The 27,903-nt window shown below is 41.5% G+C and overlaps 1 protein-coding gene across 3 annotated transcripts in view; it reads right to left on the reverse strand.

Moving 5' to 3' along the window:
* Positions 1-738: 738 nt before the first annotated feature.
* hspg2 (heparan sulfate proteoglycan 2) overlaps positions 739-27,903 on the reverse strand; it is a 131,708-nt gene continuing 104,543 nt past the window's right edge. Inside the window, exons 48-84 of one of the 3 annotated variants that reach the window (XM_034695487.1) lie at positions 27,298-27,453; positions 25,434-25,594; positions 25,107-25,184; positions 23,422-23,557; positions 23,092-23,243; positions 22,352-22,523; positions 20,792-20,935; positions 19,374-19,508; positions 19,059-19,240; positions 18,702-18,897; positions 18,399-18,578; positions 18,023-18,283; positions 17,742-17,904; positions 16,125-16,222; positions 15,766-16,032; positions 15,540-15,652; positions 14,785-14,932; positions 14,561-14,677; positions 14,354-14,371; positions 12,773-12,857; positions 12,542-12,686; positions 12,353-12,455; positions 12,141-12,250; positions 11,338-11,446; positions 11,130-11,228; positions 10,832-11,053; positions 10,388-10,632; positions 10,117-10,288; positions 9,566-9,688; positions 9,265-9,321; positions 7,238-7,313; positions 7,072-7,150; positions 6,614-6,661; positions 6,247-6,317; positions 6,057-6,140; positions 5,793-5,896; positions 739-3,313 (exon numbers count right to left, since the gene is read on the reverse strand). In XM_034695487.1, the coding sequence (XP_034551378.1) occupies positions 3,141-3,313; positions 5,793-5,896; positions 6,057-6,140; positions 6,247-6,317; positions 6,614-6,661; positions 7,072-7,150; positions 7,238-7,313; positions 9,265-9,321; positions 9,566-9,688; positions 10,117-10,288; positions 10,388-10,632; positions 10,832-11,053; positions 11,130-11,228; positions 11,338-11,446; positions 12,141-12,250; positions 12,353-12,455; positions 12,542-12,686; positions 12,773-12,857; positions 14,354-14,371; positions 14,561-14,677; positions 14,785-14,932; positions 15,540-15,652; positions 15,766-16,032; positions 16,125-16,222; positions 17,742-17,904; positions 18,023-18,283; positions 18,399-18,578; positions 18,702-18,897; positions 19,059-19,240; positions 19,374-19,508; positions 20,792-20,935; positions 22,352-22,523; positions 23,092-23,243; positions 23,422-23,557; positions 25,107-25,184; positions 25,434-25,594; positions 27,298-27,453 (4,982 nt within the window). In that variant the 3' untranslated portion in view covers positions 739-3,140. The remainder of the gene's footprint in view (positions 3,314-5,792; positions 5,897-6,056; positions 6,141-6,246; positions 6,318-6,613; positions 6,662-7,071; positions 7,151-7,237; positions 7,314-9,264; positions 9,322-9,565; positions 9,689-10,116; positions 10,289-10,387; positions 10,633-10,831; positions 11,054-11,129; positions 11,229-11,337; positions 11,447-12,140; positions 12,251-12,352; positions 12,456-12,541; positions 12,687-12,772; positions 12,858-14,353; positions 14,372-14,560; positions 14,678-14,784; positions 14,933-15,539; positions 15,653-15,765; positions 16,033-16,124; positions 16,223-17,741; positions 17,905-18,022; positions 18,284-18,398; positions 18,579-18,701; positions 18,898-19,058; positions 19,241-19,373; positions 19,509-20,791; positions 20,936-22,351; positions 22,524-23,091; positions 23,244-23,421; positions 23,558-25,106; positions 25,185-25,433; positions 25,595-27,297; positions 27,454-27,903) is intronic. The other 2 variants (XM_034695489.1, XM_034695488.1) reach the window with 2 other exon arrangements.

Consider the following 27,903-nt stretch of genomic DNA (forward strand, 5'->3'; position numbering starts at 1 on the left):
CAACAACCTTGTCATCTTTTTTTAGGTTTGGGGGGTATATGATCACTTTATGTTCTATTGTTGTGGTAAACTAACTCATGAATACAGTAGTCACTGTTGGATGAATGTACCCTGGAACTCATGGGCCAGGCAGAGGATGAGGGAGTAACCTCTCCTGGGAACGTTTAATCTTTGCCTTCTTTATGAACAGCCTCTTTCAGAGACCGGGGTTTAACCTTACCTGTGCCATGTATTGTTCTGCAGAATGACTGGATCTGGTTAAAGGGTGACTAAACCCCCCGAGTTTCGGCTAAAGAGCATCTACCCAGGAATTTCAAAAAATGCCATTGGAACGTCAATGTATCAATTTGGACAGGGCTGGAGTTTGTGGAATGTGGTGAGGTAGGTTATATGGAGTACGATGACAGATGCAAGTACCACATTATGTTACCGTGAAATCAGCCAGCCATTAGAAAAACTCCATTGCAGTAGTCAGGTTTCGACCTGCAGATGGCAGTCTCTACACACATTTTCAACACAATTTGAGGAATTTTGACACTTTATGCTCAACTACTGGGATCAAGGCACACATTGATTAACAACACTACTAAATCCCTATATAAATATGTTCTCAGTTGAAAAAAAAAGTGCTTTGGGGTTTAGTTACACTTTTAAGAAATTGTCCAACCGAGGAGACCTCCAAGTTTTCAGAAGAGTTGCACACAGATATATAAAAGTGAAAGAAGAAACTCCACAAGGTTACAAATAGCACATGAATTTTGTTTTTAATTAAGAAACACCAAGGGCAAGGGGAGTGTCTTTTTCAACAGTGGAGATGGATCTCAGGCCATCCTGACATGGACAATACTTCATCTGTTACAATTTTTGTTCAGTAATCCACTTTTCTCTGCCCGTCAGAAGTGAAACAGTTCACAAAATAAAAGTTTCCATCCTCAGTAAAAGTGCACTTTTTCATATTTTGCAATGGTTGAACATGATTTGAAAAGCAGTGGCAGTTTCTTGACATTTGGGGAAGAGTGTTTAGTGTGTTTATGAAAATCCAGTTCAAGAGCAGATACACAAAAGCACCCAACAGGGGGCGCACACTCACTGCTTCAGTGTCCCACACCTGGACCACAGCAGCGGCTCCTTTAAATGATCATATCTGCATTAACATGATGACACCTCTCTGTGCATATCTATGTCACATTAGTATCCTAAGACTTTTTTATTCAGTGAACAATAAGACCAGTTTCCAAACACAATGACCGGGCAGTTCCAGTCAGCGACATGTTTACCTCTTGTGGAGCTTTATTTGGGATTTCTGAAGAACTCTAACTCAAACATGAGGGGGGGAAAACAAGGGGGATGTGGGAGGAGATACACAGTAACCAGAAAAAAGAAAAAAGCAAGTGTGTGTGTGATTGCTCTAAAACAGCAGATTTAAGCCTTGAAACAAAAGTGATGAAAGAAGAAGAAAAAAAAAACATAAAATAAATAAAAAATGAAGCAACTCTAAGGATATTAAAACAAATCGTTTAAGCTTACAAAAATTAGAAAGAAAAAAGTTTGTGAACCCCAAAAGTGATCGTGCCGTTCATGGTTTTGGCAGTGTGGTGGACTAACGTGGGGCGAGCATGCTTTCGTGGAGCAACACGACGGGTCACGGCACCTTCGGGGGGGGGCTTCCTCTGCGTGATCATGTGACCATATAATGCAGAGAAAGAAACCCACAGAGCCTTCAGAGATTTATAGCTTATTGACTCACTGCTAAAGCTACAAAACTCGAAAATGAAGTAACATCTTGAGGCAGTTCTGGATCGAACCCTCCTGAGGATATGGATGCAGACACACACACACGAACACACACACCTGGCTCCATCCTGGGCCTTAAAGAGGAGTGACTTGTGAGGGAAAAAAGGGGCTAAGACATACATGACTGACAAATCTACTTGCACACAATCTCATTTGAAACCTACCTGACTGGCAGATAGTTTAAACACATAAAAACAATATTCGCACATGAAAAATACATCCTTTCTGCTCTTTAAAACTGCTTTTCTGAGATCTACTCAATCAAAATAAGGCTGTGGAGGTAACCAAGTGTGCTAAATTGTGAAAACTCAACTTCAAATGCCATGCATATAAAACAATCTCACACAAGCAGATACTGTATCGATGGTTCTCTCAATTCTAGGTAACCAAATGACTAAAACAAACACTTCTAAGTGTGACAGACAGTATGTGCTGTTTCTTCATGTCTGACGTTAGCACCATGGTTTCTTTCTTTTTCATAAAAAAAAAGAACAAATACAGACAACAAAAAAAACATGAAAGACCTGTGTGTTGTTGCTGAACAGAAAGTATCAGCCAAGTTAAAGCCAGCACATGTAATATTTGGCGTTTTTTTAATTTTGTATTAGACAACCTGAGTTGTGAACTGAAGCGGCATGTGGCCGTGACCGTGTGCGCTCCTCTCCCAACGAATCGCAAAAAAGATTGTTAGCATGCTCGCGCGCTTAAAAAAAAAAAGGTTCCTCTACAGAAGTGAAGAAAGAAGGCCTAAACATCTTCAAGTATTAATACAGTTAGGCCCATAAAAAGCCCTGGACACACAGTATTAGAACCCAGAATAAACTCTAGGGAAGTAGAAGAGCAGTTATGGTTAGTTTGCATGTTTCCCCCACAAATATAATATATATATATATATTCATATGTATATAAATAAAAATTCAGTGCTGTAAAAACGTCTCCAACTCCATAGGATCTGACCCACCGTAGAAGGCCTAATATGTTTAACTCTTACTCTTCTCATGGCTAAAACTACTGCTGGAAGTATGTAAACTGTACTGGTTCTCCTGTGTTAATAGTCCTTCATTGAGAATACAACACTGAGGAAGAGAAGACTTGTTAATATTGTTTCGTTTTTCTCTCTTTTTTTTGGTTTTACTGCACACAGAGAAACATATCCTGTTGTGTCATCTTGTTTTTTTTTTGGCAGCAGCAAAGCACCAAGTTTTGTGTCAGCCTCTTTGTGTAGGTCTCTCTGTGTGAGTCTGCTGTTTGTGTGTGTGTGTGTGTGTGTGACATCACTCCAAAGTCTCTGTTCGTGTATGAGTGTGTGTTTGTGTGTGTGTGTGTGTGTGTGTTAATGCAGTGATCTATGAAGAGCATGGCTGCACGTTGATGCCTAAGGCTGCGTGGGCTTGCAGGTCGATGGCCTGGGCGGGCTGCTGTCCCGGCCGGGCGTTCATCAGCGTCAGGTTTCTGATGCAGCCCGTCATTCCTGACGAAAACTTCCCTCCTGTCATAACTCCCATGTCTGGAGCTCCACCTGTCACACGAGAGGAGGAACGTAATGAGAGCATGTTATTAAATTCCTCTGTGGACATTTAGAGTCAAAAAGTGTGAAAATTGTTTGTTGTTACAGCTTAAATTAAATAACTACACAAATTCAGAACTCCTGAAAATCAAGAAATGCTTTGCAACTGACACAATATACCCCTGTGAGATTACATAGAATGAAACTGATGAATGATAATAAGTGTTGGATATGTAAAACAGGATTGGGAACCTTTTTGCACTGTATATGAGAATGTACATTAGTGGCTCCATTCTGGGGAAAAATTGTAAACTTCCTGAGTGAACGGTCTGGTTCTGTGGTCCCCCTGACTCCTGTAATGTACCTACTAGGGGACTGATCCCAAATACCAACTATATCGAAAAGAACATTTTCTGTTATAATGATAGGCCTGGTTACAGCTTCAAGAGTTATTCTAAGACATTGGAAAACAGCTGTGTCTCCTAATCTGAGGGACTGGATGGATGCAATGGTAAAGACGGCGTACTACGAGTCTATGCTCTGCAGACTGAAGGGCAACATGGAGGACAGGACGAGCCCCTGGGAACTTTTTTGGGAAAATTCAAAAACTGATAAAAAACACTGGAACCAGAGACTAAATGTAGTACACTGTTATTTAATGCACTGGATTTCTTATATTTGGATTTCTTTTTATAAGTGATATATTTGCTGTTGAGTTGTGCTATTTATTTTGACGTGTGCTGCTGACCTCTTGGCCAGGTCGCCCTTGTAAATGAGGTCTTGATCTCAATGGGTCTCATCTGGTTAAATAAAGGTTAAATTAAAAAATATATAAATTTGTTATGATTGTCTAATCTAATTTCTGACATGTTGGAGTATGTCCATGCCAAAACAAGACTCAGTCTTTGAAAACACCCTGTACTTGTCTATATGTTTCTTAAAAATTCAATAAAAAAAATAAAAAAAATAAATGTAAATGAAAAAAAAAGAAAGAAACCGACACAATATAGTGAAAGGTACAGTAAGGCTAGCTAGCTTTACTTTACTAAGATAACTCAGCTTTGTGACTCGACCTATAATACTGACACACCTGTGTCTGGGATTTTCCTATTAGCTAGCTTACACATTGTAGCGTTAGCTTAACAGCTTAAAAGCTTCAGCTAATTTACAGGAGGTAATAAAGAGACTGTAGCAATGAGAAGCAGTGACTTATGAGGAAAATTAGGGGCTAGCTTACGTTATAGCATTAGCTTAATGGCTAAACTGCTTCAGTTAATTTACAGGAGCTTATAAAGGGATTCTATAGCCGTGGCTTTTCGAGAAAAGTTAGCCATAACTTAGTCTCTTCAAAGCTTATGTAACAGGGTTAAAATGCAATATTAATTATTATTTCTTTATAATTACACAAAGTATACCTGTGTGTGTGTAGAGCCTCTTTGTATATTTATTTTTCTAAAAGTATTTTGAAGTGCAGCCTCGTCTTCCGGTCATTTTCTTCTTCGTTGGTATCTTGACCTTTATATTTGATTTGCCCCCTTCCCTCTCCCCTTTTGTATGTTATCCCTTGGGGAGAGGTAGGTGTCCGTCACTTAACTTTTCTGTTTCCATATATGTTTCCATATATTTACTTATTCTATGTGTGCTTTTGTCCTGTATAGTGTTTCTATGTGTATATTAAACAGAGTTTACTTTTATTCCTTTTTAAAGTCATGTTTAAGCAGACTAACTGAACATGCATGTGCTGGTTTACGTGCACTGAAGGTTTAAGCTAGTCGAAATGTGCTTTCATCTGTGCAGGAGCGGAGGCGGGCTGCATACTTTATAAACTCAGAGGTTCTTGTCTGTCTGATTAACAGGTATGATTATTGTGTTTTATATCTTTTATGTGAGTGTAATGTTTATGCTTGTTACGCCGGCCCTTTTGTATGTTATCCCTTGGGGAGAGGAGCGGAGGCGGGCTGCATACTTTATAAAACTCTGAGGTTCTTGTCTGTCTGTTTAACAGAGAATAAACGCAGAACAAACGAAGTCCTGGTGTTGGTCGTCAGTCATCTTTAACAAACACAACGCAGATTCCCACCGGTTACACTTAGTGTTTTTAGCCAGTCAGTTTTTCAGCCACAAAGATCTCAGGACTTCTATCTGTTCGTGATGTACATGAAAACATCCATTTGAAGGATGCGGTGTTATGAGAAAACTGGGAATAATGTGAGAAAAAATGGGAACAATAAGGAATGAGCTAAAATATGAAATGCATGACTGAAAGGGGAACAAGTGGTGTGGAAAATTGTAAAAAGTAATCACTTGTGAAAAGTTTTTGTTTTTTATAAACTGGTTATGGAAAAGCATAAAGCTTTGTATCTTTTTACGGACTATTGGGATGATTTATCAGTGTCCTTCATTTGTGCTTTGTGTTTTATATCTGACTGGTGAATGACCTTTTGTCAGTTTTTAAAAGGACTTTGGCCGACTGTACTTTCATTCCACTTACCAAGGTATATACTGCCTTTAGTGTTGACCATGAGGCTTCTGCCTCTAGACTGTCCATGCAGTGAGGCTCCTCCATCAACCTGTATGTATCCCTCTTTTCCAGTTCTGCAAGAAAAGAGGAACAATAAGAAATAGACTCTTTGACAAGCAACTGAACATGAACGGACAAATGCAAAATTGAAAGATGCATCTCAAATGTTACTTTTACTTATACATGAATACTCAATGTGAAACAAGAATGAGAGGTTAAAAGATGCCCTCATACCTGACTGCTGTGATTTTATGCCATCTCCCATCATTTATGGACCTCCTAGACAAGATTTCTGCCTCTCCACTGCCCAGCTGGTAGCTGGATATGACACAAATAATTAGCATTATTAAAACATTGATATCAGCGGACAGTTTCAATGTTATGGAGACAGTAGAAGAACTAAAGGGTTGCAAGACTGAGTCACCTGAAGACAAGGTGTCCGTTCTGTAGACCAAGGCTAATGAAGTCTTTCCCTTTGCCGTGTTCTCCAAGCTCCTGGAAATGAATGTGTTAGTGGAGGAGAATAATGCAGTATGAGAGGAACGAGTGCAGCAATTTAACCAAAAGAACATTTGAGCATTATTGTATTACATAACCTTCAATGCAAACTAACAGAGCTTTCATGCCTGATCTGCAATCTCTCATTTGAAATCACGTGGATCTCCAGAGGGTTTCTTTTAATAGTTCCACTAAAATATTTCACAAGTGAATATGTGTAGAGGAACTGTTAAAAGATTTATGTAATGAAAAATAAAAAAGAAATATGGGGTGTCTCGTGCTTGAGTGGATACCTTTTTACTAGCATGCACCTTTCGCAAATTGCGTGCGCCATTGGTCTCCTGAAGAAAATGGAGGGTGAGTTAGAGAAGCAACATGCATTTATTTAGTGGTGTCAGGTAGAGCCGGGCTCGCAGCCAACATGCCCAACAATGTTACAGCCTCAGTGGCACAGGTATGAATTAGACAATGTGATGATGAATGCTGCACATCAGCCAGTGAAACATTGCAATGATGAAAACGTGAGTGATGCATTACACATGAAATGTTAATTCAAACTTTTTGAGAACATGAATGACTTTGACTTCTTCACAGATGAGGTAATGGTGATTATTAAGAGTGCTACAGTGTGACAGCAAAGTTAGGTGAGGATGAAAAGATGCATGTGAAGGATGTTGGTATTAGGTTTAAGTTTTGAATTAAAGCAGGCCTGAGGTCCAATGGAAAAAGCTCAGGCAGGATCAGGACTTACCACTCCCTGCCACAAGATCAGGCCCTCAGAGGAGCCAGTGTTGATCTCCAGTTCAATGGTCTCTGGTGAGTCGTGGGCACTAAAACAGAAAAGATTATTTGTGATACATGGTGACACTTACTAACATTATGGTGTCTATAAGAGAACAGAAGCAAACTGCAGTTACCTTCTTGGGAAAATGGATCTAGGCAGAGCGATGTATCCGTCATTGTGGAAATGAGCTGCATACTGATATGGTGAATCTACAAAAAATCCAAATCCAAACATGAACAAGGCTGTAGTGGAGTTTCATTCTCACTGTTATGGCGCCCTCTGGTGGTGAAAGCATGGAAGCAAGAAACTTAATCAGACAGACAAGCTTGCAGGGTGCAACAGTTACAAAGAGGTACTTAGCTATGTACTTTGCTTGTTGTTGGTAAAACCTTAAAGACTATATCACTTTTAACAAAGTTATAACACACTCTACTCTTAACAATGAAAGATAAATTAATTTGTAGGTACGAAAAGTGTACGTTTTTTCTGTTACAGCCTGGCTTGATATTTTTGATATATAGTGGGCTAGCTAATTGAAAACCTTAGATATCACTAGGTAACTCCTATAAATGAATTAGTTTGCTGACTTGATTATGTTTTGCTTGCACAACTAAGATACACGTTTTAACATGACTGAGTAAATTCAATACTTTTTCATGTTTTACTTGTGACACAACATTAAATGACATGCTATACATCCCATAACAGTAGCAAATGTAACATTAGCTTACATAAGCTAACAGTACAATGCATTCTGTAGCAGGAAAACCTCTGACTGGAGTGTTTGTTTCTAATTTTATGATTTCAAATTGTTACTTAAAGCTGCTGTTGGTAGTCCTGGAATAAACATGGAGAGATTTCAAATGTCAACAGTACCCCTCCACACCAGATTTCTCTTTCACTTCACCCCTCTCCCTCCCTCTCTGCTCCTGTAAGCCCTGCCCACAAACAGATCGTAGTGCACGCTCAATCAGGACGATGTAGGAGGACCAATCAGGAGATTGGCTCTGATTGGTCAGAGCTGACAGGAGCGATTGGAATTTATAGATTGCTGGATACAGAGGCATAGGAAAATACAGAGATCTCGCCAATCATCTCAAAATACCTCTTTTATTGATGGCTGTTGATGAGTGTTACGACTTTTTTGCCAAACACAGCACAAAATAAGTACTTTTTTTTTATCCCAATCCTACCAACTGCAGCTTTAACTGTTAGTTTTTCTGAATATAGAATATCAATAGCAAAGGTAACACTAGTCACCATAATCTAAGTAATGAATTCTGTTGCAGAAAACCTCTGACTGATACATTGAATGTCTTTGATAACTATTCTATTATTTAAAGTTCTAACTCTATTTCTCTTCTCATTTAAACACATGCCAGAAATAAAATATTACAATCTTGATTATGTCCCGAATATCCATGTATGAATGCTGTAATTTCCAGGCACAAAAACAAAAATCTTCATAAGACCAAAACACAGCTCCATGATGCATCTCATTTCACAGTCTTCACCAACACATGAACAAGTTATTTGCCATTCCTCTGACCTTCCCCAGACACTGAACTGAACTCACCACAGGTCCATGGCATGCACAAATCCCACATGTGGAACATAATATGCTCAAAGTTTACCCAACTCACCCAAACACCTTCACACTGAGTTTTCCACAGACAGTTTAAGTAGTTAGTAACAGCCCAAATGAGTAGCGCAGATATATTTTATGACCCCGAAGGTTAAAGAGAAAGTATTTGAACAGTATTTTCTTCTTGTAGACGGCTTTCTTGAAGACAAGGACAACAAGATTTTATGTGGTGAGTAGATTTCTGACAGGCATGGACATGACAGCATGGAAAAACAAAAATAAGGGGAATTCCACATTTCATTTCTTTTCCAAAAGCAGGTAGGAAGTACAGTCTACCGTCCTGATACATTGCAGCAAATGCAGAATTCCCCTCTCCCAACTTTCCAGTAGGGGTAAGAGTCCCGCAGTAACCAGCTGGGTACAGACATGTTTCGGTTGTTTTTATGCTTGAACGTGTGTTAGGCAAGAGGCGGTTCAGGTTGAGTTCGGAAGTGACGTGATGGGGCCCCTTCAGCTTAGACGGGCCCCTGTTAGTGATGTTCATGTCAGGCAGACTCAATATTGAGATACTGTACCATTTGCCACGCTAGATTCCAAACTCCTCAGGGCTGCAGGGGAGGAGGGGACCTGGCCTGTGTGTTCAGGATATATCCATGAGAGTGCAAGGGTTAGACATACCGTATAAGTCAGGGCTAACCCTTCCAGCAGAGCAATGCAGGGAGGAATCTGTGTTGTGCTACAGGGTCTCGTCTATTTTTGCTTTGGTGATAAATATTTTTTTGTGAGAAGAGGCTGTATGCATCAGTCACTATGCTGGAGACAAAAAAAAAAAAGCTAGGAAAATGTAGATTTCAAAATGTCATGGTTATGACTTACTTTCTTCACAGTTCAGGCCTGAGTGGTTGGGTGTACACACACACTGGCCGTCGACGCAGCTGCCGCCATTCTGGCAATGGAGGTCCCTCTGGCACACGTCTCTCACCACCTCACATCGCTCACCTGCAAGATTATAAAGACAGGGGTTCAAAAATTACACATGGAAAATATGCATTTTTTAAAAATCATTAGGGTCTCTATAATAAGATATAGTATTAATAATGAGGGATTCACTTGGATTTGGACACAGATGATGGGGACTTGACTCAGACTCAACTCTGAGTCTTATTCAGTAACTTGTACTCGATTCTGACTTGAGGTTTAGTGACCCGACTACATCGATGGTCTCAACTCAGACAACTGTTCAGTCAAAGTCAGTAAAGTGATAAATGGACAGAAATCACATCTGTAGTAGATTATACAAAAAAAAACAAAGAACTGCATAGCAAAAAAGACTGATGTAAGAGGAGTACAGTTATCATGCATATGTGAAAGATTTGATGTATGCTTTGTTTTGCAGTGTTTTCAAGACTTTGAGCTGGAGCACTAACCTTCAAATCCATCCTTGCAGAGGCACTGGTACTCATACTCAACATTCGACATGCAGTGTCCTCCATTCAGACAGGGCCTGCGATCACAGGGGCTGCTGTCCACACACTTGCGGATGGATCTGCTTTCTGTGAAGCTGTACGACAGATCCAACTTCTTGTTGTTGATGGAAACCTAAGCAGACAGCATGCAGAGAAGTTAAACCAACCAAATACAGAATCAATCTAGATCAGTTATTGTTCCATTTTCTTTTATATCACAGGAACAACTCACCTCTCCTATACATCCCTCAAACATTTTGCTGACGTTGGCAGGCTTAGGCAGGATGTCCATGTTGGGGACTCCTCCCAGGAACATGGCAGTGTGAATATTCAGGCCCTGTGCTTTCCCTGGAGAAGTCTTCTTCTCCACCGGGCCTTGATCAACCCTCAGGTGGCCGGCTCTCTTGTTTCGCTCTGCCACAACTTTGTGCCACTGGCCCATAGAAACTGGCTCTGGACTGCGAAGGATGGCTTGACCTTAAAATGAAGAGAGACATACAGAAATGTAACTGTTGCTGAAATTGTATGTGTTTATTTTATGACTTTTTCATGCCTTTATTAAGAGGATAGGAGAGTGTATGGAGTATGAGAAAAGATTGGATATTCTCTCTAACTCAGTATTGAGTAAAATACATGAACTTTTAGAAACTTAAATAGATGTCTGTCGTTAATTTACCTGTGCCGAGTTCATATCTGAACTCAACATGTCCGTCCACCATGGAGATGCCGACAAAGTCCTCAACTTTCATTTTCTTCCCTCCACAGAAGAACATCAGACCGTCTCTCTCGATAGGCTTGAACTCCAGCTCCACACGCAGGTCATCGTGGATGTTGGTCAGGGGAGGGTAAGCGATGTATGATTCCTCTCCATCAAACAGTGGAGTGGTCACCAGTTCCCCTGGAGGAGTTCACATTCATTAATTGCACATTTTTCTTAAAGTTCTTTATCAGATATGAAAGTAAGTTCCTCTTACCATCCATGCATTTGTTTCCAAACTTGCCGAGATGGCAGCGGCAGTCATAACCTAAGCCATTTGGTCTATTGATGCAGGTGGCGTCTGGTCCGCAGGCCTCTGTGGTTTCAAACATTTAGTGTTACAACTTTTATAATTGCACTGCCGCATGCTGATAAATGTTATTCAGGTGCTTTAATTCATCTGTGTGGTCTGGTGGAGATAGTACCTGAGTGACAGTGCAGGGACGGGTGATGCTGGCAGTTGCTGCCTGTGAACCCTCTGGGGCAGCTGCACTTGTACAAGCTGGCATCTGAGTCATCACACCTCCCTCCATTCTGAATCACAAAGTTAAAGAAGTTATGGAAGTAAACTCAGGTTAGAAGCTACATAAGCATGAAGTGGATGGCCTAGAATTTTAAATCCTTCTTTTGACCTACAAAGCCCAGGGACCTTCGTATCTTAAAAGGGATCATAGTTCCCTATTACCCCTCTGGAACACTACGCTCCCAGCATGCAGGCCTGCTCGTCATACGTATAAATAGTATGGGAGGTCGAGCCTTCAGTTATCAAGCCCCTCTCCTTTGGTATCATCTACCAGTCAGGGTCCGGGAGGCAGACATCCTCCCTACATTTAAGAGTCGGCTTAAAACTTTCCTTTATGATAAAGCCTATAGTTAGAGCTGGCTCAGGCTTGGACCAGCTCTTAGTTATTCTGCTATATCTCCCTGTCCCATTAAAGTCACTAACCATAGACCTTTATTGAGTCCCTGAGCTCCCTTGTCTCGTAGATCCTTCTGAGTCGCTGCCATAAGTGGCCTGCTGCTGTGGACCTGCCAGACTCTAGCTCCTAAGGACGTGCCAGCGGCTTAACCTACTACTATCCGTCTCACCACAATCATCTCTCTCTCCTTTTCCTCTCCTCTATCCTTCTTTCTAACCCCAACTCAGTTCAGGTAGATGGCTGTCTAACATGAGTCTGGTTCTGCTGGAGGTTTCTGCCTGTTACAGGAGGTTTGTCCTGTGACTGACCTGGCATGGCTGGTCTTTGCAGGTGGGACAGTTTGTGACTCCTGTAGAGCTGCGGTCCAGGTCTTTGAAGATGACTTCATCACCTTGGATGATGAGCTGACGGATGCAGCCTGCACAGAAGCAATAACATATCAGAGAAGAACTACAAAATGTGATGCATTTTCATCCATATTAGAATTTAAATCGAAAACATAGACAGAAATATATCTCACCAACAAAACCAGTCTTGATGCCGGCAGTTTTGGCGAGGCTGGTGTAGTTGGGGTAACCGCCTACATGCAGCTCCTCGTTTAGATCCAGACCCTGGAACTTGCCCTGAAGAGAGATTAAGTGGAACATGTTAACTGACACAAATAAATCACACACAAAAGATGGAGTTACGTTCAGGTTGATATGCATACCTGTGAGCTGCCGTTGATGGGCTCTCCTCCGTCCACCACGATGTAGCCCATGGTGTGGTTGCGACTCAGCTCAACAGTGTGAAACTCTCCCAGCTTGATGGGGTTAGGGTCGCGTATGGTGGCCATGCCAGATCCTACATCAAACCTGAGACAATGCAACACACATTTATTTATTTATCATTTTGTTCAGTTTAAGTTACACAGAGGACTTTAAGATCAGTACAAACTAACCTGAACTCTAAGCGACCGCCAACAAGTCCCAGAGAGATGAAGTCTGCACCGGTGGTCCTCTTCTGGCCGTTGTAGAGGATCATTCCTTTGTAACACAAACAGGATGAGTGAGGACTAATACAGAGTTACACTACCTGTAAAAATATCCATCTCAATAAGTCCTTAAATCAAGTCATTGGATTCAAAGAAGTGGTATATTTCAGTATTTGCAAGTTCACTCAAAACTTCCTTGAGACCATAGCTGGGATCCCAATCTTCAATTTTGCTATTAAGATGTAATAGCAACATATAAGGGACTTGTTAGGATGGATATTGTTTTGAACACACTTGGTGAAACTGGATGATGAAGCAGCATGCTATGGTGAGGCAACTTTACAGCCAACCAAAGCCATTCTGTTCAGGCATCACTGAGCTGCCAATTGCAACCAGTGACACCTTAATATCAGTCATTCCTTTACTGTCTTCACATGCTGGGAACACATGCTTTAGATGAGCTGCAGAGGCTCAAAGGAAGCAGGATCATGCCCTCATGTAAGCCTATCTTTTTCATTTCTCAAGGCTTTAAGTACACAGTGAGTGATATGAAGAGGAGAGACTGCAATAGCATCCAAAACAAATGTGGCTGAGCCTAAAGAGAGTGTATACATAATGTTTTGTATATCTTTGTATCACTTATTAAAGCAGAAGGAGTCTCGGGTGATTTACTTTTAAAGGTGAATAAAAAATGTATTTATCCAGTCTGGCTTTTATGTAGGGTTTTACAATTTTATAACTTATTTTTTATTGTAACATTGATTTAAATGTTGCTTTATTAGTTTATTAATTGTGACTGTTTAGCTTATTTTATTTAAATGTATTTATTTGTTTATTTATTTTTATGTATCTACTCAGTTTTATTGACATTTATAGCCTTAATTTTATTTTCAATTCCTATCCTTACCCTCTGTAAAAATTCTTTATATTAATTTGATGCTTTAACTTATTTTAATTACACATATTTTATTGTTGTCGGTGTGCATTAGTCTCTATTTTATAGTCTCTATTTTAAAATCTGTTTTTATTTTTTAATATGTCTTGCCATTAATTTATTTCTGCTTCTTTCTTGTTTCAATCACTGTAAAGCATTTGGGTTGCATTTGATTTGTATGAAAGGTGCTATATAAAGAAAGCTTGATTAATTGATTTTAAGTACCTTTTATGAACAGTCAAATAAAATCGCTCACAACTTGAATAATAAAAAGTATAAATATGTAGACACTATGTAAACTGCTGTCAGGACCATTTGACATCCAGGAGCTCTCACTTTAACATGCAAAGTTAAACATAAAGGGAATATTATTCTCTGTCACTGAAGAAGCTGATTAAATATACCTAAATGTAAACGGACATAATATTTAACCAAGCTACTATTTTGCTGAAACTCAGCCGGTGTGAAACTGTGGGCCAGACGTGCAGCTCTGAGCATATCAAACACAGCCTTTTCAATCAGCCTTCAGCTTGGTGCATGATGTGAAAGTCTGATGGAGCTGAAAAGCCAACATCACTCTTGAGTTTCTGTGGTTCTCAAGCACTGAGACTCACCAGCATACAATATGAGACCTTCCCACCACACGGGTGAGAGGCGGAGGTGAGGGAGAGAGGGAGGGGACAAGAGACGCAGTAAATTTATACAGAGGAAAATACAACAAGTTCACAGAAACTTGGCACTCAAATTTTAACAAGAAAGAGTGTCTAATAAGACATTTTGAAGGTTAACTGTTCAGAAAAAATGAGGTTTGTAATTCTTACCATCAACATTATCCGGTCTGAAGTTGATCTTGATGCTGAAGGACTTGTAGGCGTTTTTGATGGTTGGCAGGGTGAGGTAGGACAAAGGCTCCTGGGTGAAGTACGGCATCACTCTCTCTGAAAACAAGCACCAAGTCTCATGGTGAGGTACTGACACCTCTGCACTTCATTCAAAAGTAGCTCGTCTTTGATTCATCAACATACTCTCCATTCTGCAGACTAACCGTGAACTTGAAGAGTAGTAAAGGCTTCCACTTTCCCCTGTTTGTTGGAGGCGGTGCAGACGTACGTCCCAGAGTCCTCATGGCCGACCCGAGGAACCGTGAGCACATTGACGTCTTGGAAACACTTTGGAGGAAGCTCACCTTCCAGCTAGAGACAAAAACAGAAACAAGAAGTTTGATAAATACCATCAGCGTTGATGGATTTAAGAGAAAGTTTTCTGTCTTCAGGTCTGACAGCATGTATTGACCCGTAGTGACCCGAACAGAAGACGAGACTTCTCCCTGAAAGAAGTCTCATCAATCAACATGAAATACAGCCCACAAAAAAATAGAGTGGAGAACTTTTTGAAGTTCTGTGAGCTGTTAGTCCAACGTCTTATTTCTAATGTTCACTCAGCAAGAACATGAACTATACTAGCTATTAAAAGGCCATTATGAGGGAGGGATGTACAGCAATTGATCTCAAGGTAAGTGTACTGTGATTTGCTGAGCCCATGAGCCAATGCAGTAATTTTTTTAAAAGCCTGTGCAACAGCTTGATACTGTAGTCTCAAAAAAGGACCCAAATGGACAACGGTGAAATCCTTATGTGAGCATCCTTTAAAATTCAGACCACAACATCTTTGATTTTGTTGCGGTCTGTAATCCTCAAAGTCTAGAATGTTTTGGTCTTTGCATATCTGAAATATTTCTTCTAAACGTTCTCAAACACACCATCTTCAAAAATTATGAAACACAGAAGTTCTATTGGTTACCTTGGACCATTTGATCGCAGGTACAGGGTATCCTGAAGCCACACAGGGCAGGACTGCATCAGACCCGACTGTCACTTCTTTAGTTTCAGGAAGAGCAGCGATCTGAGGAAGAGCTGTGAAAAAAAGGATGAATGATTCATCAGTGTTTGTGCTCATATGTGTGTTTAAATGTGCGTGACTCAAGAGGAATAAAGTGTTCAAGCTTCTCCTCCACTTGTAAACTCACACTGCACGTTGAGGACCACCTGGGACTGTACTGAGCCCACGTCGTTCGTGGCAGTACAGCGGTACTGCCCGGCGTCTGCCTCTGTCACTTGCTCAATCTTCAGCATGCCGCCCTTCACCATGATGTGAGCGGGCAGAGACCCGCCCACTTTACTCCACTGCACTGTGGGCTCTGGGTCCCCGATGGCCTGGCACTCAAACTCCACAGAGTTCCCGATCATCACAGTCTGCACCGAGGTACGCACATTTATCATCACCTTTGGCAGGGCTGAGGGAAAGTGAAGCAGGTGTTATATTTGGCTTTAATGGAGCAGGGTGGTTCTGTTGTGTGTGTGTGTGGGTGCAGTGAATGCTACAAACCTTGGATGGTCAGCCTGGCAGAGTCCTGGGCCTGACCGTACACACCGCTCGCTCTACAGATGTAAACACCCTCATTGCTCTGCTCAAGGTTCTCAATCCTACAGAGAGAAATTAAATTACAGACATGAGAACGAGACGTGGTTTTTGGTTCACGTGTTACACAATCCTGTTTAAATGTGAGCGCCAAAGTCATTACCCTTCTCTCAAACCAGAACTTAAATCATCCTGATGACAAATCTGTGTTGCCAAACCCAATTTATCTTGTCCTCTGTACCACAGAACACTGTTGTTCTCCATATAATATTAAAAACAGGATTTTAATAATCAGCACCACTGCATGGGAAGACCTTCTTTCATTAAGACAAGCACAGGCATTGAGGTTAAATTTGATTCCACACCACAGACTGTAAATCACACTGTCGCTTTAAATACCGACTACAGCACAGAATGCATGACTGGAAATAGTCCCAGACAGTTTCTGCATAGCTGTCATAAAGCCAAAGTTTTATCCTGCTGGAGTCATGCATGCTAAAAACGACAGTGTCCATCACTTATAGAAAAATTACTGCACTGTTGTGTGACTCTTGTTTCCCCCTAAAGTTACTCAACTCAACTTTATTTATAAAGCACTTTAAAAACGACTACACCCGAAACAGAGTGCTGTACATAAATAGGCAAACAACGCAGGCATAAAACAATTAAAACACAGGAAAATAAAACAATAAAAGCAATAAAAACAAGAAAACAATAAATAAAAACAAACCATAAAACACTGAAACAGGAGCAGAGTCTCATGCAGGATTGAAAGCAAAGGAATAAAAATGGGTTTTAAGATGAGTTTTAAAAATGGACATTGAGGAGGCTTGTCTAATGTGGAGGTGAAGCTCATTCCATAATTTAGGAGCAGCAACAAAAAAAAGCTCTATCCCCTCTGAGCTTCCGTTTTGACCTCGGTACCTCCAGGAGCAGCAGATCAGCTGACCTGAGGCACCGAGCAGGAGCGTAGGGATGAAGGAGCTCAGAGAGGTAAGGCGGGACCATTTAAAGATTTAAAAACAAATAAAATAATCTTAAAATGGACTCAGGTGGCCAGTGGGAAAGGCCAGTTTTACGTTTTGGGGTATTTTTGCTTTTATTAGATGGGACAGCTGAAGAGAGACAGGAAATGTGGGGAGCAGAGAAGGGGAGAAGACATGTAGCAAAGGGTCACACTAGCAACTGAGGATATGAGCAGCCTCTGTACATGGGAGCACACTTAAACCGCTAGCTAGGCCAACCAGCACCCAACTCTTTTATGTCCCTTTCTAGAAGGTTTACAGGTTCAGATGAAACTACTAGTAATAGTTCTTACATCCACAGACTGGGATAAGTGGAAAAATTTGATGAGACTCAACAACCCCATTGGTGGCTTTGTGCTTCCATAGTTTTAAGTGGTTGCCAGCCTTTTCCTTAAAGTACAAGATATCTATACATTTCCCTAAATCCTGTAAAAGGTTTAACTGTATGTTCTAAAAAGATAGACCAACTAGCAGTCTGGTCTTTAATATCAAAGCTATCCATGCAGACCAGTTCTGGTGTCTGCTTCCCATACACAAACACATGACGTCTGTTAGTCACCTGAGCACTCCATCCTTGATGTGGTGGTTCGGTGGCAGAGCTCCTCCCTCCTTCAGCCACTCAATCTTGGTTTCTATACCTCCTGCTGCTGAGCAGGTGAACTCCACAGCACTGCCCTGAGCCTTTACTTCAACCTGAGGTGACACCCGCACCGCCAGAGGGGCTGCAAAGAGGGAGGAAAGAGGCCATGTGATGCTTTAAGACTGTGACATCTGATCTGTCTACGTCTGAAAGAGAGCCTGTCAAATCCTGACAAATCATGCTTCTGTCAGCCAACTTACATCTGACTGTGACTTTAGCCACCACCTCACTGTTGCCCACTTTGTTGCCGGCCACACACTTGTAGCTTCCAGCATCCTCAGCGGTTGCCAGGTTGATCTGAAGGTCTCCTCCGCTGACCTCAGCTCTTTGAGGCAGGTTTCCGTCCAGCTTGGTCCAGGTGTAGGTCAGAGGAGGGGTGCCGTGAGCCAGGCACTGCAGCCGGATCACCTCTCCAACACGCACAGAGACATCATCGGGCATAGAGGTGGCATATGGTAGAGCTGAACACAGGAGGGATGATCATTAATAAAAACACAGAGGAGGAATTTCTACTCGTTGGGAAACTAAAAGGAAAGACTCAAGTGAAAGCAAACAGCGAAAACCCTCCACACTCACTCTCTACATCCAGCACGATGGTGACTTCAGAGGTGCCCATGTGGTTGGTGGCGCTGCAGATGTATTCTCCAGAGTCTTGGCGGCCCACATTAGGCAGCACGAGGGCGTTGTCCACCACTTTGTGTCTCCAAGGCAGAGGAGAGCGCAGTTTGGACCAGGTGATCGATGGAGAGGGGAAACCTATGAAAAACAAAGGTTATAGGCTCGGCTTGTGCAACAAGTTGATGCAAAGGTGCAACAAAAAGATGCTTAAGTGAATTCTAGGTGCATGATTTCAATTTGATTATCTTTCAGCATCATTACCGTGAGCGTCACAGTGCAGTGTTGCCGTCTGTCCCTCCACTATAATCATGAGCGGCTCAGGAACAGAGGCTCTGGGAGATGAAGGTACCTGAGAGCCCCCCTCAACCTGGACCTCCACCTTGGTCTCAGTGCTGCCCTCGTTGTTGCGAGCTGTGCAGACATACGTGCCGCTGTCTTCTGGGCGAGCCACAAGTATCTGCATGGAACGGAAAATGGAAAGAGTGCATCAAAAATGTGTCAGAATTAGCAATTAGCACAATAGCTCAATTTCATCCATAGCTTTAAGGCTGGTGCTTACATGGAACAGAACACAAACAGTACACTCAGTAGGTAACAGTTGTATCAATGTGTCAGTACCTGCATGACTGCGTTGGACTCCATGGGCACGGGGCTGTTCAGCATGGTCTTGCGGTTACTGTCAAGCCTGTGCCAAGACACTGAGGGGCGGGGCTCTCCTGACGCCTGGCATTCCAGGTTAATGGGCTCACCCACCCTGATGCGCACAGGCCCAACAGGGGTGACGGTGGCCACAGGAGTCTCTGCGGGCACACATTACAAGCACTGATTAAGCCACCAGAGGGAGCCCTACGCTCAGAAGTTTGCAGCACGCGGAGACTCATTTGAGAATTCTATAATAGCTAAATGAATGAATGTGATGTGAACGCAGCTTACCTTTGATGATCAGAGACACGATGGTGTGGGTGATGCCGAACGGGTTGCTGGCCACACAGCGGTAGGCGCCGTGGTTATTTGAGCGAGCGTTGTTGATGGTGAAAACAGAACCATCAGCGCTAACTTTGACATTATCTGCAGGAGAGACGGGAGAGGAAAACATCAGATCTGCTGTCTGACAGCCAAACATTTCAGGTTACTTATCATGATTTGGATAATTCAGGCTGTTAAACTGTTCTGCAGGAGGTTTTTGAAAGTTAAGAAAATAACCTTGATGATATCATAAGGACTGTCACAGATTTGGCTTGAGATTAAATTAGTTGAACATTTAAAGCATCCTCAGCTGAGAGACCTGAAGGTTTGAAGGTCTCCTCCTCCTGACCTCAGCCCTCAGTTGGAGGCTTCTGTCTAGTTTGGTGTGAGTGCAGGTCAGAGCAGGAGTACCATAGGTCACTGTTAAGGCTTGCATTATTTTATTAAGCAATATAAAGCAGTTATATGGTAAGTGTATGATCCATTCATTGGTGGAGATCTTCTTTAGTTGCCAAATTTCAAGTGTGAAGTGATAGCTAACTTTTTGGTATGTGCAGGCACAATCACATGTTGACATACAATGCTGGACTTGTTTGGATTGTATTGTACTCTGGGAGTCTGGTGGGAGGGACTGGACATCATGGTTTTTGTTTGTCTATTTGTTTGTTTGTCTGTTTGTACTTTCTTAATGTAATTTCATCTATTTTTTTCTTTCTTCTCATGGTTATTATTTCATTGTTGTATGTGCAAAATACCTCTGACTTCATTTGTTGTTTTTTGTTCTACGTTATCTAGTTATTTATTTGTCCTTTTCAGTTGCTACATGTACAAAACTAGTTTAGTGTGCTTATCTGTTTGCTACTCTGTCATAATTGTTAAAAAAAATCAACAAATATATTGTTCAAAAATGAATTTCAAGTGTGAGTAAAACTGATTTCCCTTTTCTGGGCAGTAATTTTAAAACTTGAGTCCTAGACACACCTTAAAAGACATAAAAAAAATGGATTTAAGGTACAAGAAAGGTGTGACAATTCAAAAACTGTGATGTCATCATACAATAGAGGGAGATTACTTGACATAAATTGAAATAAATGACAAAAACTTGATGCACTTTTCATCAGCTCTGACTGATATTAATGACCTGCTGTATTTCTATAAAGTAAAAGTGTCACTTCAAGTCTGGAGAAAATGGTCTTGAGAGAAACGGAGTTCTAAATTAGTCATTAAATGGAGCAACAGAGCAGTTATTCATGGGTGGATTGTGGCTGTAATTGCTTGTAAATAATGACATCATAAAATCAGACCTCATTAAACAGGTTTATTCCTCTGTGTGTGTGTGTGTGTGTGCGTGAGTGTGAGTGTGTGTGTGTGTGTGTGGTTATTACCTGGCAGCGGCTGGTTGTTGGCCAGCTTCCACTCCAGTCTGACAGGCTGGGCTCCGCTGTACACCCTGCACCTGAAGCTCGCCGACTCCCCAACACGCACCGCAGCACTGTGGGGCTCCACGGCGATGATTGGACTCTGAAGACCTGCAGCAGAGAGCAGCGGTTCTGGGCATCCAACACATTTGAATTGTACATTGCTGCACTAAAATGTCACTTCATTAAGTCGACTTATTATTCAGGAGAACTCAAAGCGACAGATGACTATTCAATGTGGCTTTGGGCTTCACTGGCAGGAGTCAAAGAGCTGAAATATCGCTGAGAGTCCAGGAAGGAGTGAATAAAGATGAGATCATGGGATAGTAGAGAGGGAAATCATTCAATCTGAGGTCACACTGGGCTGCACTGGAAAGTACGGCTGGAAAGTTCATTCATGAAGTGAGGCAGTGTTAGTTTGAAAACAACACCCTGCCATGTTAGACCCAGCCCTTCATGTGTTTTTTCCCAGACTCTTCAGATGTAATTTCCTTGGTGAAAAAGTCACGACTGTCAGGGCTGATCAGAGAGAATCAGGCAGAAGGAGGGGCCCATTTGAAGAAAGCAAATATCAACAGGGACATGGTTTTTAAAAAGAAAAAATATCTTTTCCCAATCACTATTACAATTATTCCATTTTTTTTAGAATCATTTTATTTGTATTTAATCCTATCTTATTTTATGTTACTTTATCTTTATTTTTCTGGTATTTATCTGATTTTATTTTACCTGAACAAATCAAAATGAAGACAAAAAATAGAAAGTGTGGGCATGGCAAGCAACAGTATACAACAGGTTAAGCATATGCAAGTCTAAAGAAATGAGTTTTAAGTTGTTTTTAAAAGTGTCAACTGAGTCCACTGATCTTAAACTCAGTGGCAGAGAGTTCCAAAGAGTTGGAGCTCCAACAGTAAAGGCACAGTCTCCTCTGGTCTTAAGCCAAGTTCCTCATACCCTCTTATTGTAGTTCAATTTACCTCTCTTGTTTTAGCCTTGTATCATTTTATCTATTGTTGTTGTTTACTGTCTCTATTCTTTTGTGAAGCACTTTGGACTTCATGCTTGAGAGTATGAAAGGTGCTATATAACTAAAAATGAGCTGAGTTGAGAATAATGTGATCTACATATGGTAAATTCACATTGCATACATTTGGATGAATTTAGTGTAGAAATATAAAACATTTTAATACCATACTTTTCCAATTTTAACTAGGTAGTTTGGATTTGTTCAGCTATTGTAGAGTTCAAAACATCCGTCCACTGTCAAAAATGAGTGTGCTCACTTTTAACAAGTTCCTCCTTCCTTCTTATTGTAATTAAAAAACCTAAACTCTCTCCTGAATGTTGTCATAATTTTAGGTTTTGTATATTGTTTAAATACCGGGCAGATTTGTACTTTGATGCTTTAACAAAATACTAAACCTCCCTGGAAATCTAACATTAGTAAAGCCTCTGTCATAAACTGGACTGAAATCAATCAACTTGGCTGCATCACCCGTAAGAGGCTCAAAGTGAAGGCAAGCTTACGTGATGAAGATGAAGTGACAGACACAGAGACTGAAGCCTGGTGCACGTGAGATCCAGGGTTTCCAGGGTTTCCAGGGTTTCCAGGATTTCCAGGATTGCCCTGCACCCGACAGATATACTCTCCTGAGTCCTCTGGAGAGGCTGACAAGATACGCAGCTGAGTACCCAGAACCTGAACGCAGCAGAGGAGCAGAAACAGACACAGCAGACAGGAGTCATTGAGTTAAGGTTGTTAATTAGTTAATAATAACAGGGTATAATGGTAAAAGGTTAGAAAAATGCATGAGAACTCTACAACAAGAAAGCATAAGAGTTCTCCTGATGATATATCAACACAATATTAGACATAGATGTAGTCTGAGTACGTCACCAAATGGTTCTAAATCCTGAATCCAACTAACTTCTGGTTTTATCTAGAGACCGGCAAAGAGCTAGAGGTGATGCCAAAGCCCTGCCGCCTGGCAAACAGCTAAGATGCACCCATCCATTAGCTCAATTCACTGTAATTATTATGTCTTATTATGCATAACTGTTAGTCTTAAAGGCACAGTGTGCAGAAATGGGAATATTAAGCCAAGTCTAGTGGTCAGATTCTGGATGGAAATGCTCCCTCGCTCACCCCTCCTGCATGCGAGGCATCGGTGGCCTTCAAGGACATTTTAGTTCTATTTAAATAGAGGCACATTATAGATGCATGTATACAATATGCATCTTTCCAGTTTGTATCTTTGTGTGATTACCTGGTGGTTAGAGGAGAGACGTCCACTGGCTCTCGTCCAGGTGACTCTTGGAGGAGGGTTTCCAGGAGCAAAGCAGTTGAGCTCCAGGTTCTGGCCCTCCTGGACGTCAGCTATAGACGGCTGGATGCTGACTACTGAGGTGCTGTGGTCCGCTGCAAAAACACAAACACAAGAACGAAAGAGTGTGAAAGATGCATTCTGACATTCAGAATCTGATTATCTAAAAGGAAAACACTGATTTGATCTAAGAGAAGCTGGTCTCTACATTTTCAGATTTGAGTTTTCTCCTCATGTTGAGTTCTCATTTATTTGACAAACCAGACCTCTCACCTTTGATGACCGTGACTTCAATGGGGGCACTGCTTGAGCCTACATTGTTGCTGCCGTGACACATATAAGTGCCTGACTCAGAGATCTTGATGTTGGGGATGAGCAGAGTGCCGATGTCTGTGCGGTCCATGCGAGCCTGAAGAGGACACAACAAGAAGTAAAAACATCAGAACCTGGCTGCCGTGATAAATGACATTTAATATGACATCTCTGAGATATGATATGAACCATAAAACACACATTGATTACATGTTGAAGACGAAGCATGTCACTTACCTGTCTCGTGTCCCTTGAAAGAACACAAACATGACATTGCTGACATTTGACACTAGCTAATAGCGACACAGAAGCACTAAAGCGTGGATCTTTAGGACAAGGAAAGAGCTGTTATTGCTACGGTTCAGTCTTTCAGTCAGTGGATTTGATTCATGATTTCTAGGACACTTTACTTTGTGCTTCAATCAGCGCACAAAGCAGTGTTGATACTTCTACAATGATTTGTGGGGTTATGATTTGTTAATAGATTATGATCAGAGGTAATTTAATCTACAACACGATGAAATGTACTCTAAAAGGAGATTAATGATTGATGATTTCAGAATGGATGAAGAGTTAGAATCAATAGAAAGTGATTGGATCTTAAAAGGGGGAACAGCTACCAGCCAGATCCCTCAGAGTCAAACTATCCAACATCAAATGTCTCATTAAGTATCAATAAGAACCAAAACCCTGCTCCAGTTCAGACACACACATTAAAAACTCTCATGATGTTCTGGCTCACGAGAAAACAACAACTGGTTTTGTTTGTAAACTACTCCACATGGCAGTCAGACGCCCAGCCAGGCTGAAAATGAGCTTCATAAAGTTTGGAAACATCTCAGAGGGGAGGGGAATCAGGAGGGGAGGGTCTGGGGAGGGATTACTGTATCCGGGGGGTGTTGGGGCATCCACGGACAAAGCTGCTTAGCTCCGGCCCATTCAACCGTGAGGCGGGCTAAACCGAGCAGTGGCTGAGGCGGGCCCCGGCTCAATGTGTGTCTGAACCCATTGACAAGTTTTCAAAGCAAGCCGTTTGCTAGAGCATACAGAATTTCTGCGTGGTCGCACGGCAGAGCCCGGCTCCCCCTGGGAAAGGCTGACACAACGCAGTGGCTCTCTGAGGCAGAACTAAACAGGCCCCGGAGCCCTCGGTGAGCGAGGAGCGCTGTGCAGAAACCAGACGAAACACAATAACCCACTGGGCTGGAGGGCAGCGGGGTGAGCCTGGCACGGAGGAAAGTATGTCTGAAATACCTACAGTTCCTACTGTCTACTTAGTCCTGTTAATACACTCAATGGAATGATGGAGGTCAACCGGGTGCTGAGAGACCGAACACATCAGGGATGGTATGATGTGGACAGCACAAAACAAGAGACTATGGAACACTGATAGTTACAAAACGCAACATAAAGACATGAAGGTCATGCACTGACAAACAAACCAAGCCCTCTTGGTTGGTTTTCATGTATTTGCTTCAGCTCTAAAGGGACGCAGCGAGCAGCTGGTGGCTTAGACAAGGTTTACAAGGTGTGAATCAACATGTTTTATCATGCACTTAGTCGACACTGTGTGGAGACAAGGTCAATGGAGGACAATGATGTGAATTACTACACAGGACAGACAGACAGCGGACAGATGGACAGACCTGCAGCTCCTCAATACGTCTCTGTAACACATCGAGACTGTTGCTTTTAAACTGATGGAAACCGTGAGAGGGAATGGCCTGAGCAAACGTCAGAACAGGGTGGGATCAAAAAAAAGGGGGAGGAGACAAACAGAAGGGAAAGGTAAATGGTCAAAAAGCTGTAAAGTTAAAAAAAAAGGTAAAAACACACAGTTTGATTAAATACCATCGTCACCGGAAACGCCTTGAAGTGTCAAATAGAGATAAACCACAACAGAATTTAAACAGTTATAATCTGTTCATGATGAAGTCATCCCTCAGGATCGAAGGCAGCAGGAAGCGTCTCACCTGTGGAGGAAGTTGGCCTCCGATTTTCTGCCAGGTGAGTTTCGGGTTGGGATTTCCAGTGGCTCTGCAGTACAACCTCAAGGTGTCTCCCTCGTGGACTTGAATGTTTTGTGGACTGACTTGGACTTGGGGCTTGGTGCCTAAGCCACTTGGGTTAGATCCTTACAAATAAAAATATCATTCAAGTCATTCAAACATAAAACACACCCAGAGTTTGTATGAGGAGAAAAGAATCATGAAGTTGATGAATTCCCTTAGCAGTGTCCCCGATAAAGTAATCTCTTTCTAGTGTTTACATGATGCATAACCTTAGCTGCAAAACTTTCCTTGGTTTTGTAGATATATAAACATTTGTGTTTTACATTTGAAGTCCAAACAAACAACCCCAAATCCAAAGAAGTTATGATGCTACTACAGAGCCATGCCGAAAGTAGTTTGGCATTGTCTTGCTGAAATACATAAGGTCCTCCCTGAAAGAGGCATCGTCTGGATGGCAGCATATGTTGCTCCAAAGCCTGTATATATTGTTCATCATTAACATTGCCCTCCCAGATGTGTGAGCTACCTATTCTATGGGCACTTGTGTATCCCCATACCATCACAGATTCTAGCTTTTGAAAAGTGCACCAATAACAGACTGGGTGGTCCAATCTTGCCTTTGATGTGGAGAATGCAGGGTCCATGGTTTCCAAAAAATATGTCAAATTTTGATTTGTCAGACCACAGAACAGTTTCTTACTTCGCCTAAGTCTATCTTAACCCTCCTGTTATGTTGCGGGTCAAATTGACCCGTTTTAAAGTTCAAAAATCTAAAAAGAAATGAATAAAATGAAAGAAATTCAAAATGTAAAATAAAATAAACAAAAATCTCTGTCATATAAAACTACTGTGTTTATATTTAGGTCTTTCCAATGTGCATTAAAAAAAGTTTTAATATGAATTTTCATAAAAAACGAGTGAGTTATCCTCATTGAACTTTAATCTGTGAGGATTAAAGAACAGCATTGCACTAAATCTTGATTTAAATGATGAGTAATGGAGTTAATAATGAAATTAAAAGAATGTTTATTGGGATTGTTTTGGGTTCTGACACTTTCGGATAATTAAACATGCCCCGGGTCAAGTTGACCCAGGAACATTATTGCTGTTCCTGGGAAACGAACATAACAGGAGGGTTAAATTGGCTCAAGCTAAGATACATTTCTGGTGTTTCTTGATCATGTTTTATTTCATGTTATGGTTTACTCTTTGTATGGCACATGTGGGTGCAGCAACAATGGTTTTCAGCAGTGATTTTGAGCGCATGCAGTGATTTCCACTACAGAGTCATGTCTGTTTTTAATACAGTGCTGCCTGAGGGCCAGAAGATCATTGCCTTGTCCCTTTCACACGGAGATGTCTCCAGATTCTCTGGATCTTTTAATAATATGATGTGGTCTAGATGATGATACCCACAAATTCTCTGCATTTTTAAGCTGGGGAAACATAATACTACAATTGTTGAACTATTTCCTGATCCAGTCTCTTACAGAGTGCTGAACCTTTTTCCATCTTCACTTCTAAGAGAGTCAACTTCTCTGGAAAAATCTCTGGTTGCAAATTAATCTATTTAGTTGGGAGATGTTCCTTGAGGTATTATTTTTAGCATTAAAATAACCTTTTCAGTGTTTTGTTGTCCCTGTCCCAGCTTTTTTGAAACATGTTGCTGCTCACATGTTAAACAGCATCACAACTTTTTGGGGATTTGGGGTTGTATACTAGTTTCCATAACTTAAGTGGAACATGCCAGACGACAACTCTCTCTGGAGAGTCCTTGAAATGTAGATGTATAAACATATTCATGCTCCCAAAACACAAGACTTACCTCTTTGGATAATGAGGGAAGCCCGTGCTGAGTGCTCCCCGTGAGTGTTTAGGGCCTTGCAGGTGTACTCTCCCTCATCAGCTGGGTCCACTGCTGTGAAGGTCAGAACGCCGCCGCGTATCACAGCTCTGGGACTCATTCTGTTTCCTGGACCTCCTGTAACAGCCGCACAGTTACACCCTGTCACTGAGGGCTGCAGAGAGCATTCTGGCAGCTGCTGATTACAAGCTGTGAAACTGAAGAGGACTAAATATCTCAAACAAGTGGAATTGGCCTTTTAACTCAAGATGACCATTCATGATGTACACATGGTGGATATTGTCCTCTGAAGTCCCTACTTTATGATTGATGTGCAGCTGAACAGAGTATGGAGAGCTCCAGAGGCACATTAGGCAATATTTCAAGTTAAAACATCATACATGTATTAACTCATGAGGGAAAAAACAAAACCAAAATATTAGCCTCCAATCACTTCCTCGCTAACTTTTACTTAGTATTTTTACAGACAGTAAATGGACAACAGCTTTAGCTAGCTAACACTAGAGTTTCCTAAGAACTGTTTGAATGCTAACGTTAGCTTAGAAGTTATAGACCACTTAAGTCCCA

This window comes from Notolabrus celidotus, chromosome 11, assembly GCF_009762535.1.
Source record: "Notolabrus celidotus isolate fNotCel1 chromosome 11, fNotCel1.pri, whole genome shotgun sequence".
Taxonomy (NCBI): domain Eukaryota; kingdom Metazoa; phylum Chordata; class Actinopteri; order Labriformes; family Labridae; genus Notolabrus; species Notolabrus celidotus.